Source organism: Castor canadensis, chromosome 4, assembly GCF_047511655.1.
Source record: "Castor canadensis chromosome 4, mCasCan1.hap1v2, whole genome shotgun sequence".
NCBI lineage: Eukaryota > Metazoa > Chordata > Mammalia > Rodentia > Castoridae > Castor > Castor canadensis.
Window position 1 is genome coordinate 167,018,024 of NC_133389.1, and position 18,082 is coordinate 167,036,105.

The following is an 18,082-nucleotide window of genomic DNA, read 5'->3' on the forward strand; positions in this document are numbered from 1 at the left end:
TGTGCAAGCTAGACCTGCATCCTATTATACTACATCATTGCTTTAGCACCACATTTGGTACATTAGTAAGTACATTCTTTTTGTTTTTGCTTTTTTTTTTTTTTTGTATTCTCTTATAGAGAATTCTCAGGCATAATGAATTAAGTGTTTCTTGCTTATTGGAGCCTAAAGGTATATAAAATCAAGAATTGTAAGAAAGGGATAAGGGTTTAGAGAGGAGGCAGTACTTGGAGCACAGTTCTCTAGCTTTGGATCAATTCCCTATCTTTTAATTAAGTTAGCTCTCTAAGCCGCTCACTACTTGGTCTCAGGCTTGCCTACCTCTCACATAAAGTCCCAGGTGTAGCTGTGTAACATATGGAAAGACAATGGGATATGGACCAAAGTTCAGAGCCCTGAGTCCTGCTGCCAAATTCTAGAACTATGTGACAGTTCTTTTTTTTTTTTTTTTGAGATGGGATCTTGCTATGTAACACAGGCTGGCCTAGAACCCACAATCCTCCTGTTTCAGCCTTCTGAATACAGGTATGCACCACCATGCCTGACATGAATCCTTGTACCCTTGTACATCTTCATTTCCTCATAAGTAAAACAAAGAGACTTGATACATCTTTAGATTGATAAAGTCCCTGAAGCTCACAAAATTCTATGGGTCTAAACTGTATATGAGATATTTGAGATGCCATAATTTCCTTCATTCAGGTTCTCACCTAAGCCCTTGAGATTTGTAAATTAGTTTTATAAGTAATCCCATCCACTTTCTATTGATTCTTATTTACCTCAGTATGAGAGATTAACCCACATTTTGGACATACAGCTTGGGATTGGCATCTCCTTATGTCCTCACTAAATTCAACAAATTCACTCTGCTCTTCCCCTAGCTTCTAGGACTACAGCAAATGGACTACTATTATTTCCACCGACTATTCCTTCTTTAAAACAAGCAGTATTATCATGTTGCCATCTCAAGGGGTTGCCTCATTCCTACCTTTACTTGCACTGAATTGGAAGGGGTTCTTTGAAGTAAAAGGTTTCTTTTCTTTTCTTTTTTTGGTGGTTCTGGGGTTTGAACTAACAGCCTCTCATTTGCTAGGTAAGCATTCTACTACTTGAGCCATGCCTTCAATCCTTTTTGCTTTTAAGTTATTTTTGAATTAGGGTCTTGCTTTATGCCCAAGCCAGTCCAGACCATGATCCTTCTATTTATGCTCTGCATAGCAGGAATGTCAGGACAGTACCCAGCTGTTTATTGGCTGAGATGTGGTCTTGAGAACTTTTTACCTCTAACTGCAATCCTCCCAATCTTCACCTCCCAAGTAGCTAGAATTATGTAAGCCACCATGCCTGGCGGGAGTAAATGATTCTAAGAGGACAAGGCACAGCATTAGAATTGCACAGGCTTTAAGTATAAGATTAACAGAAGCCAAAGAGCTTTTGAAGGATTCCCTCAAGGCACCACACTGAGGGAGATTCCCTCAGATTGTATAACTATATAAAATACCTAGTTCTGTCTTTTCTTTCAGCAGCCACTTACCACACAAAATCCTCCAAACTCTCAAGATTCACCTCTTCCAGAAATACCTTATCCAAACTAGCCTGCTATGAACAGCAGATCCCATTCCAATGAGTCTGTTTCTTCCTCCTCTCAGCTAACACATATATATATATATAACATATATTTAGAATATTCTTTATAGGTTTGTTAATTCTAGTGGTTCAATCTCCTTCAAAAGTGCATCTATTAAGGACAGAAAAAACTTGTAACTTTTCAGTTATGCCTCCACATTTATTTTCTTTCCTTCTTTTTTTTTTTTTTTTTTCCGGTACTGGAGTTTGAGCATGGGGGTCTCACGCTTGCTAGGCAGGTGTTCTACCACTTAAACCACTCTACTAGTCCTCCTATTTTCAATGGTGCCTAATAAGTATGGTCCACAATAGTTTAAACTTCAAAACAGACCAAATAGTTCTTCCACACTAAATGAAAAATACCCCTCCTAAGACTCTGGCAATTTCTCTCTTGACAATTCCCTGATTGGCGATAACAAGGATGCCTATGAAGTCTGTAGTCTCGTTCCCTAAGCATTGGACAGATAAACTGCCAACCTCTAGGACTCAGTCTCTATAGAACACTCACTTTTCAATGTGGCTCACTGTTCAAAGAAATATCCCAAAAGAGAAGGACATAAGAGACCACTTTAGGTATAACAGTAATTTACAAAACCACTAGACCAGATGAAACTTAAAGGTAAGCTGTTTGATAGTTTTATTTTCTTTCTTCATTTCTATAACTGACATTGTACTGATGTGAGAAAATTCTCTAACACCAAGACTTTTAAGCCAATATATATTTTTACTTCTGTTTCACTACTTCTGTCATAACAGAAAAGTCATGTAATCATCTGACCTTTTTTTTTCTTTTTCAGCCCTAGGGATTGAAACTAGGGCCTTGTGCATGGTAGGCAAGCACTCTACCACTTGAGCTACACCCCCAGCCCTTTGGCTTTTTTCATTGAGTTTTTGAGACAAGCTCTCACAACCTTTGCCTGGGTGAGCCTGGAACTCAAGATCCTCCTGCCTCAACCTTCTAGGCATTGAGATTACAAACATGTGCCACCATGTCTGACCATTCCCTCTTTTTAAGTAAGGGGAATTGAATGCTCTTGGAAAGGACTTTAAAATTCTTAGATAAAAAGGCTATATTTCCTGGAGGGAAAGAAACTAGAAGTATGCATAAATCGAGTCATTTGTCTTCAAATTCCCACCTATCTCTTCATGCCATCCACAAATCCCAGACAAAGGATGAATTAATATTTTGCTGAACTCTATAAATCCTTGTTCTCCACTGCCCCTTTTCCTTTACCAACATACATTTTTCTTTTTCCCCACTGGCTTCTCATTTGCCTTAAAACATGTATCTGTCTTCCTGTCTTATTTTGCTTACGCCACTTCTAGTTCTCCAACTATCTCTCATTTCCTTTTTGCTGTGAAATGTCTATGATGAGAGTTCTACACTCACTGTTTCCACTGCATTATCAACTGATCCTCTTTAACTGCCGGGAATCTGCTAAGACTGCCCAAGATCACTAAATGCCTAATGATCTTTCCTCTGTCATTCTCTCTGGTCTCTTTCTTGCATGTGGCACTGTGGCTCACCCTCACTGATGACAAAAAGAGCACAGAATCTGATTCAAGATAAATCAACTGAATGACTGTAAGCATATCACTTTACCCTTGAGCCTCTGCTTCATCTTTGATAAAAATATTAATTATGTTTAGGTTTGTTGTAAGGATTCAACACTATGACTTAGATAAAGCACTTGCACAGTGGCTAGCATACATACAGTATGTGCTTTATATTTGTTAGTTCCCCTTTCTTGGTTAATCTACTACTCTATCCTGACTCTTCCTGTCACATCAATGCCTAGATTTGAGGCTTTTAGAACAAGAGAATTTGGGAAATAAAGATAATCCTTCACTATTAGAATTCTAAGAATCAAAAATTCATCCTTTGGAAACGGGTAATTTTATCTCATTTGTATTTCCTGTATCAATTTCCTCAAATTTTTAATAATTTTTCTTTTCAAAGTACAGGCCCTGGGTTGGGCTATGGCTCAGTGGTAGAGAGCTTACCTAGCATGCCTAAAGCCCAGGTTTGATTCCTAACACTGTTAAAAAAAAAAAAAAAAAGAGTATCAACCCTTATAAAGCTTTAAAAAAGAAAATGAAGAAGCCTTTAAAAAAAATTATTCCTGGGTCACAAGTGATAGAAGTGGTGGCCCCTGGTAGCAGGGCTCAGGAATCACAGTAAGAAAACCCCAAAGAGAAGGCAAAGTCAGAAGAAACACAGATGAGAAACATGTGCAGTCATTCCCCCACCACATACCCCCCCAGAGATTTTCATTCCAGAACATAAATACTGGTAGATTTGTGTTTGAAGCAAAGAAAATCATTCTTTTATATACCCAAGATTAGATTTACTTGAGCCCCACCCATGATTTTCCCAGTCTGCCAATGGCACTACTATTTTTTTAGATCACACAGACATACTACTGACAGCCTGACCTTCCTAAAAGATACCTTCATATGTCAGCTCTCTGGCTCAAACTTTCAATGGCTTCTAATGTCTACCACAGTAATTAATACCTGCAAGGATGCCCTGTCTCCTTCCCAGGAGATGTGTCCCTATTTGAAAGTCAGTATATATAATGACAGATGTTAATAAAAGAACTGAAACGGGCAAATAAATGTGTTACACAAAGAAAAAAAGCTAAGAAACAGCTTTAGAATAAAACACTGACTCTCCAGGCCAGCATTTAAGCCCCCCCCCCACAATTTAGCCTTGTTATTTTCTTGCTAACTTCATGTTCTACTAATCCTCACTCACTCTTATTCTTATTTTGCATCCTTTGCCCATGTGCTTCCTCCTAAAATGCCTTCCACATAGTTCTATATCAAAACCTGAACCAACCATTAAAGTCCAGTTCAATTCCTGCCTTTTTAGGGAGATTTTTCAAATCACTTCATTACTATGGCCCTGATTATCAGCCATTAAGCGTCATGAGCCCTTTGATGATAATGTTATCATGCCTTATATGCTTACAGAACCTGGGATAACACTTTGCCAAACACAGAAACTAACTGACACACACAATGGTTGGGGTATATTCTCATACTCTAGACTTACCCTTATTCATAATACCCATGAAAGACAATGAAAAAACATACTAAAAATCCTTGCCTTCCTCCACATATTAAACAGTGGGTATATGGTAAAGGGGAAACCCTTCTAACTGTGTTCTTTTGGCTGGTAACTAATTTTCTTTTTAGGATTTTATTAGGTTCTTATTCTTTTAGGGGATTTTTTTTTCGGTAATGGGGTTTGAACTCAGGGCCTATGCTTGGTAGGCAGGCACAAGAGTAGCTAAGGCTGGCCTCAAACTCGTGATCCTCCTGCCTCATCCACTTTGCCTTGTTAGTTACTGGTGTATACCACCACAATCGGCTTCTTTCAGTTTTTGAGATGTTAACCTCTTAACTGGCTCTAAAAATAAATAAATAGGCTCTGGGACCTCTCAATAACAAAAGACTCAGAGTTCATACTTTATCTCAAAATTGGGACTACCTTCCAGAAAACAAAAACATCAAAGAAACAAGGGAGGTAGCACAAATGGTAATTTAACTGAGATAATTTAATTTATCTCTTTACAGGTAGAGCTAAGTCTAAGGTGATCAGTTGATGGCCTATACACAAGATAGGGAAAATAAAGAAGAGTAAGAAGATATGATTCCTTTATCTATTCATCAAACATTTACTGAGTATCTACTGTGTGGAGGTACTGTTCTAAGCACTTCAGATAAACCAATGCACAAACCAATCCTTGCTTTTTTGAGCTTACACTCTACTAGAGGGGAGACAGACCACAAAGAAGTATAATAAATAGAGGTTATCATGAACAGGGGATCAGGAACCAATGTAAAGATCAGTTAGAGTTGAATCAACATGGGTAGTAACACATGGGTATATGAAAGCAATAGTAGGAATCTCTCTGTATAGCTATCCTCAACTCAACTAGCAAAAATGCTTTGTCCTCCTTATTATGCTTATGTCATTTCTTCAACAAAATTACTGATAAGGGCAGAACAGGACCTGCCTGGAACTGAGGGAGGGGAGGGGGGCAGGGTCGAGAAATTACCCAAATAATGTATGCACATGTGAATAAATGAAAAAAATAAAATAAAATAAAGAAGTATAATAAAGTAAGTAAATTTATGGTAATATGTTGGGTGATAAGGGTTATGAAAAAAAAAGGAAAAGAGCATGGTAAAGTGAAAGGGGAGTGCCAGATACAGAGGGGCAGGTATGTAGCTTACAACATTAAACAGAATAGTCAAGATAAAAGTCACTGGGAAAGTGATATGTGAACAAGTACACATTGTAGTCCACATAGGTATGTCCCCAAATTCTTTGACACAGTTCCCCTTAAGAAGTGGTACTCGATAACCCTCCCCTTTGTGTGACCTGGACTTGGTTACTCACTTCTAATGAATAATGATGAGATATTATTTTTTTATTTATTTTGCAGTACTGGGGCTTGAACTCAGGGCCTACACCTTGATCCACTCCACCAGCCCTTTTTTGTGATGGGTTTTTTTTTTTTCTTTTATTATTCATATGTGCATACAAGGCTTGGGTCATTTCTCCCCCCTGCCCCCACCTCCTCCGCCCCCTCCCTCTCCCCCCCACCCCCTCAATACCCAGCAGAAACTATTTTGCCCTTATTTCTAATTTTGTTGTAGAGAGAGTATAAGCAATAATAGGAAGGAACAAGGGTTTTTGCTGGTTGAGATAAGGATAGCTATACAGGGCATTGACTCACATTGATTTCCTGTGCGTGGGTGTTACCTTCTAGGTTAATTCTTTTTGATCTAACCTTTTCTCTAGTTCCTGGTCCCCTTTTCCTATTGGCCTCAGTTGCTTTTAAGGTATCTGCTTTAGTTTCTCTGCGTTGAGGGCAACAAATGCTAGCTAGTTTTTTAGGTGTCTTACTTATCCTCACCCGTCCCTTGTGTGCTCTCGCTTTTATCATGTGCTCAAAGTCCAATCCCCTTGTTGTGTTTGCCCTTGATCTAATGTCCACATATGAGGGAGAACAAACGATTTTTGGTCTTTTGGGCCAGGCTAACCTCACTCAGAATGATGTTCTCCAATTCCATGTGATGGGTTTTTTTGAGATAAGGTCTTGTGAACTATTTGTCCAGGCTGACTTTGAACCAGGATCCTGATGATCTCTGCCTCTTGAGTAGTTAGGATTACAGGTGTGACCACCACTTGGTCTTGCTTTCTTGGTCTGTCTCTCAGACCACTGACTCTGGAGGAAGCCAGAGTCATGTCATGTAAGCAGCCTATGGAAAGGCTATGTAGCAAGGAAATGGCACCTCCTGCCAAAAGCCAGATGAGAGAACTTGGAATTGAATTCTCTAGATCTTACAATAACTGCATTCACATGACTGCAACTTCATGAGCAAGAATTGCCCAACTAAGCTGCTCCTATATTCCTGCAGCAGCATCAGGGACGCCGGTTAAGTAGGCCAAGGCCAAAGTGCATGTAAGAGATGATAGACACTTAGGCCAGTGTCTATCATAGCAGCAGAGGTGAGATTATAGTTACAGTCTTTCAGGTAAAGCCAACAGAACTTCCTGATGGACTTGGTATAGATATGAGAGAAGGATGAGAGTCAAGGATGACTTTAAAATTTTGGCATAAACAAGAGAAAGAATGGGAATGGGTTAGGTTGTTGGAAAAGTAATTTTGGGGTTAAGACTTGGAATTCAGTTTTGGACATGTTGAATATAAGATGTCTGTTAAATTTCCACAGGAAAATACTGAGCAGGCAGTTTGGAGTTGTAGAGTAAGGTCTACAACAAAGATTAAATTTGGGATCCATCAACAAGAAAGTATTTAAAGTTGTAGGACTAGCTGATATCAATAAAAGAATGAGAGGGAAAAAAGGACTGAGTCTTGGGGCATACCAACAGTAACATAAGGGAGAAGAAGAACCAGCAAAATTTGTGAGTAGGAACAATCAATGAGGTAAGAAGAAAGACAGAAGAGGGTTGCAGTATGCAAACCATGTTAAGAAAGACTACTGAGCCAAGCATGGTGGTTCACATCTATAATCTCAATACTCAAGAGGCTGAGGCAAGGAGGATCATAAGTTTGAGGACAGACTGGGCTATAGAGCCTGTCTCAAAAAAAAAAAAAATGAGAAGCACTGTAATGGAAAATCCTACATGGGAAGGGATCGACCATGTAACTATCACTGTCTCCCTTCCTCCCTTCCCCTTCCTTTTTGTATACTCTTATGACAAATGCTGTGGCAGAGGTTTGTACAGGGGGCTGTGGAGAATAACATGCTGCTTTGTTGCTTTTCAGGAAGAGCTAAGGGGTCAAGGCCTTTGAGCAGGATCAGGTTAAAGGTCTCCCCATATCTCCAAGATAACTTTGATATAAACTCTAGCTGCTTAACAACAGCAATGAATATCTTCTTCATAGCATTAAGTATCTGTTCTAGAATCAGGCTACAACTAGACAGCAAAGAAGATAGTAACTAAAAGTAGACAGGATACAATAACCATGGCTACATTTACGATGCTGAGTCAAACCAATGTTAACTATGGTCCCCAAATTTCTCGATATTATACTGAACAGACTGCTATGCCCTTGAATGAAGACAGAGGAAGAGAGACTTGAAAAATCTCTATCTCTGATAAGGGCTTCTACAGAGGGGAAGCCAGGTTTTGGTGTCAAGAGCTGATTCCTAGCCAGAGGTTGCCAGCTGCAGAGGGCGGGGCTCTATTTTGGGCTGCCTGCTGTCCCTGAGCCTGGCCGCGTCTGGTTTGAGCAGCATGCAGCTCCAGTGACTCACACACCCATGCAAACCGCCTGTGGCTGAGTGGCATGGCCTCAGAAAGCTAGCCTCAGGCCAGCTCCCTCCTCACCCCATTACACTGGGATAAATAAATAAAGAGCCTGCCAGCAGCCACACAGCCTGATAGCAACCAGATGGAGAGAGGCATGGACAGGGGAAGGCACTCCCTCCAGTGGACTAGACTGAGAGGAGGCTATGCCAGCCCACTCATACTAAATTCCTCTTTAACACAGTTCCTTCTGCCATGTATAATATCCCAATTCCTTGACTTTTCTTCCACTCCTAAAGATGTCGCTCAGCCTTTAGTCCTGGGAAATGCTCACTATGGGGCTCTTGCTCTATATGAGAATCATGCCAATAACCACCTCACCCCGCCCTTACTTGAATTAACATTGCCAGCTCTCCCTCTAGTTAGGCTACTAGATATTGGCCCCTGTTGTTCCCTAGAAGTGAAAAATCAGAGGTTCTTATGGGAAGAAGAAAAACAAAATGACCAAAATATGAGAAGGAACCCCTGTTCTATCCTAAAATATTTTTCCTAGTTTTAGTATCTTAGAAATCTCCCTGCCCTACTGCTCCTGTGTCCTGTATCTATGACCTCTTGCCTAGTACTATTTCCAATGAGGACAGAAGTGACCCCAGGCGCTGACCGCATGGGCCCTTATGACATTGCCCAGGCCCCACTGTGCCTTCATCCCAAGCTGTCTCCCTGGTTTGTTTATCTTCCTATTCTATGTTGCTTATTTTGATGGCACATCCTTTCAGTTCAGTCTTGGATGACCCTATGACCCTTCTGCGTCCTGTTTGTAGGACCCCAGGCAAGCACAGTAAATGAAAAGATGCAGTAGCCATAGCTCTGCAGCCCCAACAGGAAATCTTTTGGTTCTAACACCTATGCAGGACATTCTGAGACAGTAGAGTGACCCCAGAGGTCACAAAAATTCCTATTACCCTAGCTATATGTTTTCCTTAACTGGTGTTATAACCAGTTGAAGTAGCAAAACAAAATTAGGTATAATTTCTAGATTATGAGTCAAGAAATACAGGCAATCCTAAACATATAGACCTTAGGAAAGTCATTTAACCTCTCTGAAGCTGAATTTCTTCATCTATAAAATGGAAATTTACAACTACATATCTCTCAGATCCTTTCCATAGACAATAAAATTCTCTAAGTCTAGAACCTAGAGAAATAGAATTCTTTTTGGTTTGTTTGTTTGTTCTTGGTCGGTACAGGGATTTGAACTCAGAGCTTCATACTTGCTAGGCAGGTGTTCTACCACTTGAGCCATAACCCAGCTCTACAAAGCCAAAATTCTTGAAGTAGTTGGTTCCAAAAAACCAACAACCTGGTTGGTTCCACCAACCAACCAGGTGTTAGGGGGTCTAGCACCTGGATTCTACATGCTATTTCATTCTATTCTCCAGGGCTCTCCCCTCCCCAATACAATGAAAGAGATAGATGAGCCTTCCATTTTATAAATGAGAAAATAGTGGCTCTGAGAGAAGTGATTTGCTCAAGGCTGCAATATAAACCATGAGAACAACTGAAGTCCTTAAATACAGCTCTAACAAGCAACACTGTATCCCCAGACCATGTTGCCACAATTTCCTCAAACTCCCCTTGGCACAAACATTGAGAACCTATTATTTCTAAGCACTACCAACAATGCTGGGGATGCAGAAATGCACTGAGCATGGTCCTTGTTCTCAAAGAGTCCACAGATCACCATAATAGAAAGCTATAGTTTTGCAGACATATAAACAGTATATTACAGTATTGTAAATGGTAAAATGGAGGTATAAGCCAAGATTCTATAACAGTGGGAAAGAATTATCTTTACAAGGAGAGTTCAAAAAGATGCCCCAAAGAATCTGAAGCTGATGCTTAAAAGACGAGTAGAAGTTTACAAGGTAGATAAGGACAGGGCATCAGGCATTCTAGATAAAGGGAAGAATTGTACAAAGACATAAAGGCAAGAGAAAATAGCATTTGGGGAAAATAAAAGTCATTCAATATGGCTGAAGCATAAAACATACAGAATAAAATATCTAAGAGTCAAGCTGGATAGGTATGAGACACTAGATCAGCAAAGTACACTAAGAATTAGCCTTACACTGTTGAACTACGGAGCTGAGGTAGGAACTAGTACATCAGCCCCACCCTGTATTAACCTCCTTAATGCTCAAGCTTATAGACAGGAGAAGCTAGCTGAGAGAAAAGTGGCCTAAAAAATTTCATTCCGTCACAAGTTTAGGTTTAATAGTCTGTTTCCCCATAAAGACTTGATACCTATTCTGCTTCAGGATTTAGTCACAGGTTTTCTTCTCTTCTAGAGTTACAACTGTTTCAGCAGGTAGAATGAGCACTCACATTTTTTTGCTGTAGTGTTAGGATCCCAAGAATTATGGCTCACTCAATATACAGAGGTAGAACAGAAGGTTCCAAATCAAGAACACCTGCTTTATGCCTAGTACTGTGAAAAATGCTTATTTCAGGTTCAAAAAAGGTATGAGACACAAACCTTGTCCACAAAAATCCTATAATTAGCCTAGATGACAAAACATAAATATGAATAATCTACACATAATGCAATATTGTAATAGCATTATTTACTTATATAATAAAGTACCAACTTGGGTAACATGTATAATTAGAAAATGGGGTAATAATACTAAGGTACTAACTATATAACCAACAAGTCCCAGAAGAGTTAGAAAAGGAAAAGACCAATATTGACTGATATTATCAAGGGTTACTATTATTAATACTCCCACTGTTTGGCATTCAGTAGATGTTTCTTTTGGCCAAGCTCAATCCTTAGAAGGGAAACCCAGGCAGAAGCTTCTGACAGGCCACAATTATCTACTCCCCATTCATTCTTTTGCCAGTCCCCTTGTATAAACACTGTGATTTTCCACCGCCTGCTATGCCCACAAGACAGTCCCCAAATGGTAGCCCTGAGCTTTTTACCTTCTTCTACTGCTGGATGCTGAAGAGACTAGACAAGGAACAATGACTATCCTTCTACTCCACAATCCAAATATCAACAATCAAGTTTTACAACTGGCCAACCAAGTTTTCCAAGATTAGAGAATTCTAAATTAACCCCACCCGACCCTCCTCCACACACTGTACTTTAACAGAGATGTTTTATAAAGGCTAATTAGTCACTTTCACTTTTTATACTCTTTCTCCCATCTTCCCCATGTATATCTCAAACTTTATTTAACTTTCTGAGGGCAACTTTTACAGACAGAGGGCTTTCCAACCAGACAAGCCACCTAACACCCAAAATGCAGGTTGCCTCTTAGGCACTTTGAGTTTCTCAAATTTGTAAAAGGGGAAAGGAAATAACAAATACCCTACCTCTACCAAAAATTGTTCCAAGAAAGAATTTTCTTCAAATGGTTCAGTCTTCAATCGACCTGTAAGGAAGAAGATACAGAAAAGAGAAACATGAGTTTGATGAGCTTCCTACCTGTAAGATAGAAAGGAACAGAGCTCAGGTCTTGGGAAAGAGGAGAAGGATATAATACCCAGATATTCCTATTCCAGTGGGAGAAGGAGAGTTGAAGGTCTATGGGCAAACAGGAGATGAAAGGGCAATTGGCAACAAATGGCAGGTTCAGGGGCAGCATCTGGTCTAAGAGGTTTTTCTGCCATAAGGACAAAGGTCAAACAGAACTGTTATTCTGAAGTTACAGCTATCTAGCTTCCTAAACTCCCAAGTTCACATTGCTCTAGTATAGTTTGTATAGCTATAACCACCTTTCCAAAGTCTTTCCTTGTCATTACCTAAGACATGTCTGGGCTGAGTTATAGCTTCTATTGGTCACTTGGGCCCCAGCCAGGTACTTGAAGTGTTATCTAGTATCAAGTCTCCAGCACCCAAACTGGGGAAACCACTTTTCTAATGCAAATGAGTCTCTCCCCTTTTCTAAGATGGACTACTTGTACTGCTCCCTATCCACTCCTCCAAGAATGGCCCCTTACCTCGGCTCAGCATAGCCCCACTCTCCTGGTAGTCCTGGATCTCTAGATCTTTCATCCGAAGCAATGCTGCTAGCTCCCTCACATGGCACTGTAGGGCCAGACTCATGCCCATCAGAGGACGAATCAAATGCTGGGAAACCTTTGATGGAGAAGAGTTATTGATTAGCCAACATATGCTTACAAAGTATTTCCTAATAATGAATTAAATACTAGAAAAAAATACTGAAGAATGAATGTTTTCACAGTAATTTCATAGGCAAGCAATTCATTTACAAGAACATAAATACAAATACAATAAGTAAATAAATATATTAAGGAGGTGCAAGGATTTTCTTTGTGGGCCATATAAAGTGTGGAAAGAATAAAAGGAGGACAGGTGGCTCATGCCTATAATCCTAGCTACTCAGGAGGCAGAAATCAAGAAGATCGCAGTTTGAAGCCAGACTGAGAAAATAGTTCTCGAGACCCTATCTCAAGAAAAACAATCACAAAAAAAGGGCCAGTGGAGTGGCTCAAGGTATAGGCCTTGAGTTCAAGCCCCAGTACCACAAAGGAAAAAAAAAGAAAAGGAAAGAATAAAAGGAGAGTACCCCTTGACAGAGCTGTGATTTAAAGAGCAGAATGTGATATAGTTGAGACAAGTACTAACACAATTCTCAGCAGAGACTGAGAGATAAAAGCAAAAGACCCAAGTAATCCTCAAGAAAGTAGGTGTGTAGCCACTAGTGAAGTGGCTCAAATAGTAGAGTGCCTACATTAAGTAGCACAGTAAGCACAAAGCTCTGAGTTCAAATCCCAGTCCTGCTCCCCACCAAAAAAGCAGATGTGGCTAAAACAAAACACACTAGCTGGAATATAGCAAAAACCAAAAACCAATAGAAAATGGAGAAGTATGAAGGTCAAATTAGATCCAGACATTTATTAAGAACCACTTGAGGGATGATGATAGCCCACAACGAACCAGTTTCAATCTGCTCCCACAAATGCATCAGAGTCTAAGGTTATTATTGTAATGAAAGCAAGCCAGTTACCAAAAGACTAGAACAGGAAGGAATAAACTAATCTCTGTATACACACCTTGCTTTTAACAAGAGGTAAGAAGGATGCAAGCATAGCTGTATTGCAGTGCAACTAGAGTAATCTCTGATATAATGTGTAGCTGTATAGAAGAATCATTTAATTCACCTATGCAAGGTATCCATTAGCCTACCAAAAAAAATAACTAAAATCAATAATCTATTTGTGGCTAGAGGATGTCATCAGAGTTCCTTTTCCTTCCCCCAAGGAGATGAGTTAAAGGACACACTAAGAAGAAGAAATACCCTAGAGCAGGGGTCAGCAAGCTTTTTTTTGGGAAAGAGCCAGATAGTCAATATTTTCAGTTCTGTAGCCCATACAGTGCTTGCTGCAACTACTCACTTTGCTGTCATGGCACACAAAAGCAGCCACAGACAATATGTAAACAGATGAGGTGGCTGTATTCCAATATAACTTAAAAAAAAAAACAGGCAGCAAACCAGATTTGGCACACTGGCCATAGTATGCCAACCCCTGCCCTAGGTCTAAAAAGGAGCACTTTAGACAAGATACTCCAACATGGGCTTGAAATAAGGAAAAGGTACCAGAGTGTCCCATAAGATGTGCAAGCAAGATCCATCTGAATAGGATCAGAAGTTTGGACTCTTCAGACTCCTGTGTTTTCACTTTCCACTAATTGGCTAGGAAGAAGTTACCGCTAAAAATACTACTTGTGTTGTGGCTCAAATTATGAGGAAAACACTTTTCAACATTTCTCTAAATATTGATTAGAAGAGTGAAGATTAGAAGTGAAAAGGTGGGTAGGGATGGGGGGTGTTAATGACAGTAGCTTTTGTAGCAGCACCAGGACCCAAGAAATGCAGGGATACTGAAACAGGGTAAAAGGCCAGAAGTCAAGTCCAGCTATATAAAATGGTCTCTTCTTTGTAGAACACAGAATGTCCCAACCTAGCACTGTCTCCTAGCTCAGGTCCTAAGGACAGACTTAGGTCTCCAGGGAGCACTACTGAGAATGTGGCAAAAAATGTGACTTTAAAGAAGCTTTTATCTCCTCTAGGTGCAACCTTCTTTCCTAGGAATTGTTAAATTTGGACCTGGTCAAGATAAATCAGAAGGAATGGGCTGACGGAGTCGCTCAAGTGGTAGAGTGCCTGATTAGCAAGTTTCAGTCCCTGAGTTTAAACCCCAGTACCACCAAATAAAAAAAAAGATAAATCAGGAGGAAAAAGTGGTGAGTACTTGTACCAAAGCCAGTGAAGGTTTGGTAAGTTAAACTGAAAATAATTATCACTGTTAACCAAACAGCCACACTGACCATTTTGTGGCACCACTCAAATAATAGAAACTCCTAAAGTTAATAGCCAGCCTGGGGGAGGCACTAAATATAACAGCATGATACATGACAAGGAACAGTTTTTAATAAATGTCATACAAGGCAAACGAAATCATCTATCAGACCCTAATGTCTGTATAGCCAAAGAGAAAAAGGGGTTGTCAATAATGCCGGGAACCAGTGGCTCATGCCTGTAATTCTAGCTACTTCGAAGGCTGAGATTGGGAGGATTAAGGTTTGAGGCAGGCCTGGGCAAATAGTTCATCAGACCTCATCTCCAAAATAAGTAGAGCAAAATGGACTGAAAGTGTGTGGCTCAAGCAGTAGAGCACCTATTTTGTAAGCATGAAGCCCTGAGGTCAAACCCAGTACCACAAAAAAAAAAAAAAGGTTTATCAGTAAATGTTTCAACTGCTTAAATAATTTCATAGGATTGGGTTATACCACTCTGAATTATTAAGACATAATTCACTTAAAAATTAAATGAACATTAAAATAATTTCCCTTAAACTAGATAGCCTTGCTCTATTCTCAGACTTAGAGGAATGCTGGATAGAAATCCTGAAAATATGTGTTAATGGTCATAAGGAAGACTCATGCAATTATGTAAATAGATCAAAACAGATCTCCAGATAGGACAAGGAAAAATTATTCAACACTTTAGGAGGTCAGGGCCACTTCCCTTCATTCACAGATGGCAAAAGATGAAGAGATGCAGCTCACAAATCAATTTAACTGGTTGCCCCATATGTGCTCTAAAGTCTGTGTCCTCAAAGAGCTCCAGGACAGTTAAGGAGGTCAAGGAGTGTGGCAGGTATAAAAGCAGAAGTTGTCAATATTCCCCAGAGGAAAAAAACACTTATAATTTTTCCCAAAGTCTTCTGATCTCCCACAAGTCCTAGCAGAAGAGAGATGCCCCCAGGTGAATCATTTCAGGTGATACAATGAAGCAGGTAATAGACTCAGGATCAAAAGACCTAGATTCTAGTCTTGGCTCTGCCAGCACCTTGATATGAAAATCAATTCACCTCAGCTATTTTCACAGTCCTTTTTTTTTGAGGTGTTAGGGCTTGAACTCAGGGCCTATACCTGAGCCACTCCACCAGCCCTTTTCTTTTGTGATGGATTTTTTTGAGATTGGGTCTCGAGAACTATTTGTCTAGGCAGCGATCCTCCTGATCTCTGCCTCCTGAGTAGCTACAATTACAGGCATGAGCCACCAGCACCCAGCCCTTGTCTTTTTCAAAAAGAAAAATTATGGAGTTGAAGTATTTGTTCTCATAGGTCCACTATAATTCTAAAGTTAAGTAATGTCACATATGTTCTTTTATTTAACCCTCACAAGTCCATAGCAAAGTTGTAATTGGTATTTGCATTTTATAGGTGTAAAAACTGACTCATAAAAGTTCAATATTTATCCGAGGTAATATAAGTAGTCTGAAGGTTAATTACAAATTCAAGTCTGCTGGGTCCAAAACCACTAACCACTCTTCTACCACTAAGAAACCTTGGAATGTGACTCCTAGAGATCATAAAATGGCCAAAGAGGTGACAAATCAAAATATGGAATATTCAATAATTATATTAGAAGCTGGGTGTGATGGTACACCACTATAATCTCAGCACTTGGGAAGCTAAGGCAAGAGGATGGCAAGTTTGAAGCCAGCCTGGGCTATGTAGCAAGACCCTTCCTAAAAAAAATTAGATAAATGACAGGTGGGTAGGTAAGTAGGTAGGTAGACAGACAGATAGATATATAGATAGATAGATTAAAAAGAAAGAAAACTCATAGGAAGCTAGTATCAGTAATGAGGGACTGTATACCTTTAAATCCTGTTTGAAATGTTTGCGTCTGGTATGAGTACCCATTTAAAAAAAAGTAAATTTAAAGTAACACAAGAATGAGTAGCAAACAAAAATTATAACCACATGACCACACACACACACACACACACACATATGCACGCACACTCACCTGAAATAGTATCCACCTACATCCTTGCCTGTGTCTACTGGCTGTAACTTCTTCCTTATAAGGTTCCCTTAGGTTTAGGGGTTTCCCTGGGATGACATTCTGCTTTTAATGTTAAGTATTTTATTTTAATTTAAAGTACATTTACTAATCTATTATTCAAAGCTAACTTCAAAACTCATTCTTCTCTAAACACTTTTGCTTCTTTCTTACAGTAGTTCCTCAACTGAAAGAATGTGCTAGAATAGCTACTTTTTCTTTACATTTTCTTTAATTGTGATGCAATTATACAAGTGTTCTTTACTGCCTTTTTTTTTTTTTTTTCTTCAGTGCCAGGGCTGAACCCAGGGCCTGGCACATTCTAGACAAGACTTCTACCACTGAGCTATACCCCCAGTCTACTATATTCTTTGGAAAGAGTAAACTTTTAGAGCCTATCAGCCTCCCTACCAGTCACACGATTCTCAATTTGTAGGGCTGTGTAATGCAAAATGAGAACAGCTATTACTTGAAATTGCCAAAGGCTATCCAAATGCTTAGGTCCTAGAATAAGCATTATTGAGGAAACAGTGCCCCCTGGTGTCACTCAGAAAAAAGTCATAGGAGTTTTTGAATGAAATAGGAAAATTCTGTATATAAGGCAACTTTTTTTTTTTTTTTTTGGTGATGGCTTTTTTTTTTTGAGATAGGGTCTTATGAACTATTTGCCCAGGCTGGCTTTGAACTGCAATCCTCCTGATCTCTGCCTCCTGAGTACCTAGGATTACAGGTGTGAGCCACCGGCGCCCGGCTGCTATAGTTATTTTTCCAAAAGAAAAAAATAAGCTCTTGCCCAGCTGACTTAGATTGCAATCCTCTTTGTCAAGCTCCCTGCATAGCTGGAATGACAGGTGTGTGCCATTATGCCCCCCTTGTATTTGTTGAGATAGGGGTCTAACAAACTTTTAGGCCCAGGTTGGCCTAAAACCGTGATCCTCCCAATCTCCACCTTGGAGTAGCTAGGATGACAGGTGTGAGTCACTGTGCCCAGCTTATAAACTAGTTCTTAATGTCCATTCTCAATTTTTGTTTTGCTTTGCTTTTGTTTTTGGTGGGACTGGGACTTGAATTCAGGACTTCACACTTGCAAAGCAGGCACTCTACAATTTGAGCCATGCCTCCAGTCCATTTTTCTCTGGTTATTTTGGAGATGGGGTGTCAAAAACTAGTTGCCTGGACTGGCTTCAAACCACAATCCTCCCAATCTCAGCCTCACAAGTTGCTAGGATTACAGGCATGAGCCACTGGCATCCAGCTCCATTCTCAACTTCTA

General features: G+C 39.8%; 1 protein-coding gene across 2 annotated transcripts in view; it reads right to left on the reverse strand.

Annotated features, from left to right (window-relative positions):
- Positions 1–18,082, reverse strand: part of Nhej1 (non-homologous end joining factor 1) — an 80,072-nt gene that overhangs the window by 56,721 nt on the left and 5,269 nt on the right. For both annotated transcript variants that reach the window (XM_020170808.2, XM_074071772.1), the window contains 2 exons: positions 12,428–12,566; positions 11,801–11,859 (listed from right to left, as the gene is read on the reverse strand). In XM_020170808.2, coding sequence (XP_020026397.1) covers positions 11,801–11,859; positions 12,428–12,566 — 198 coding nt within the window. The remainder of the gene's footprint in view (positions 1–11,800; positions 11,860–12,427; positions 12,567–18,082) is intronic.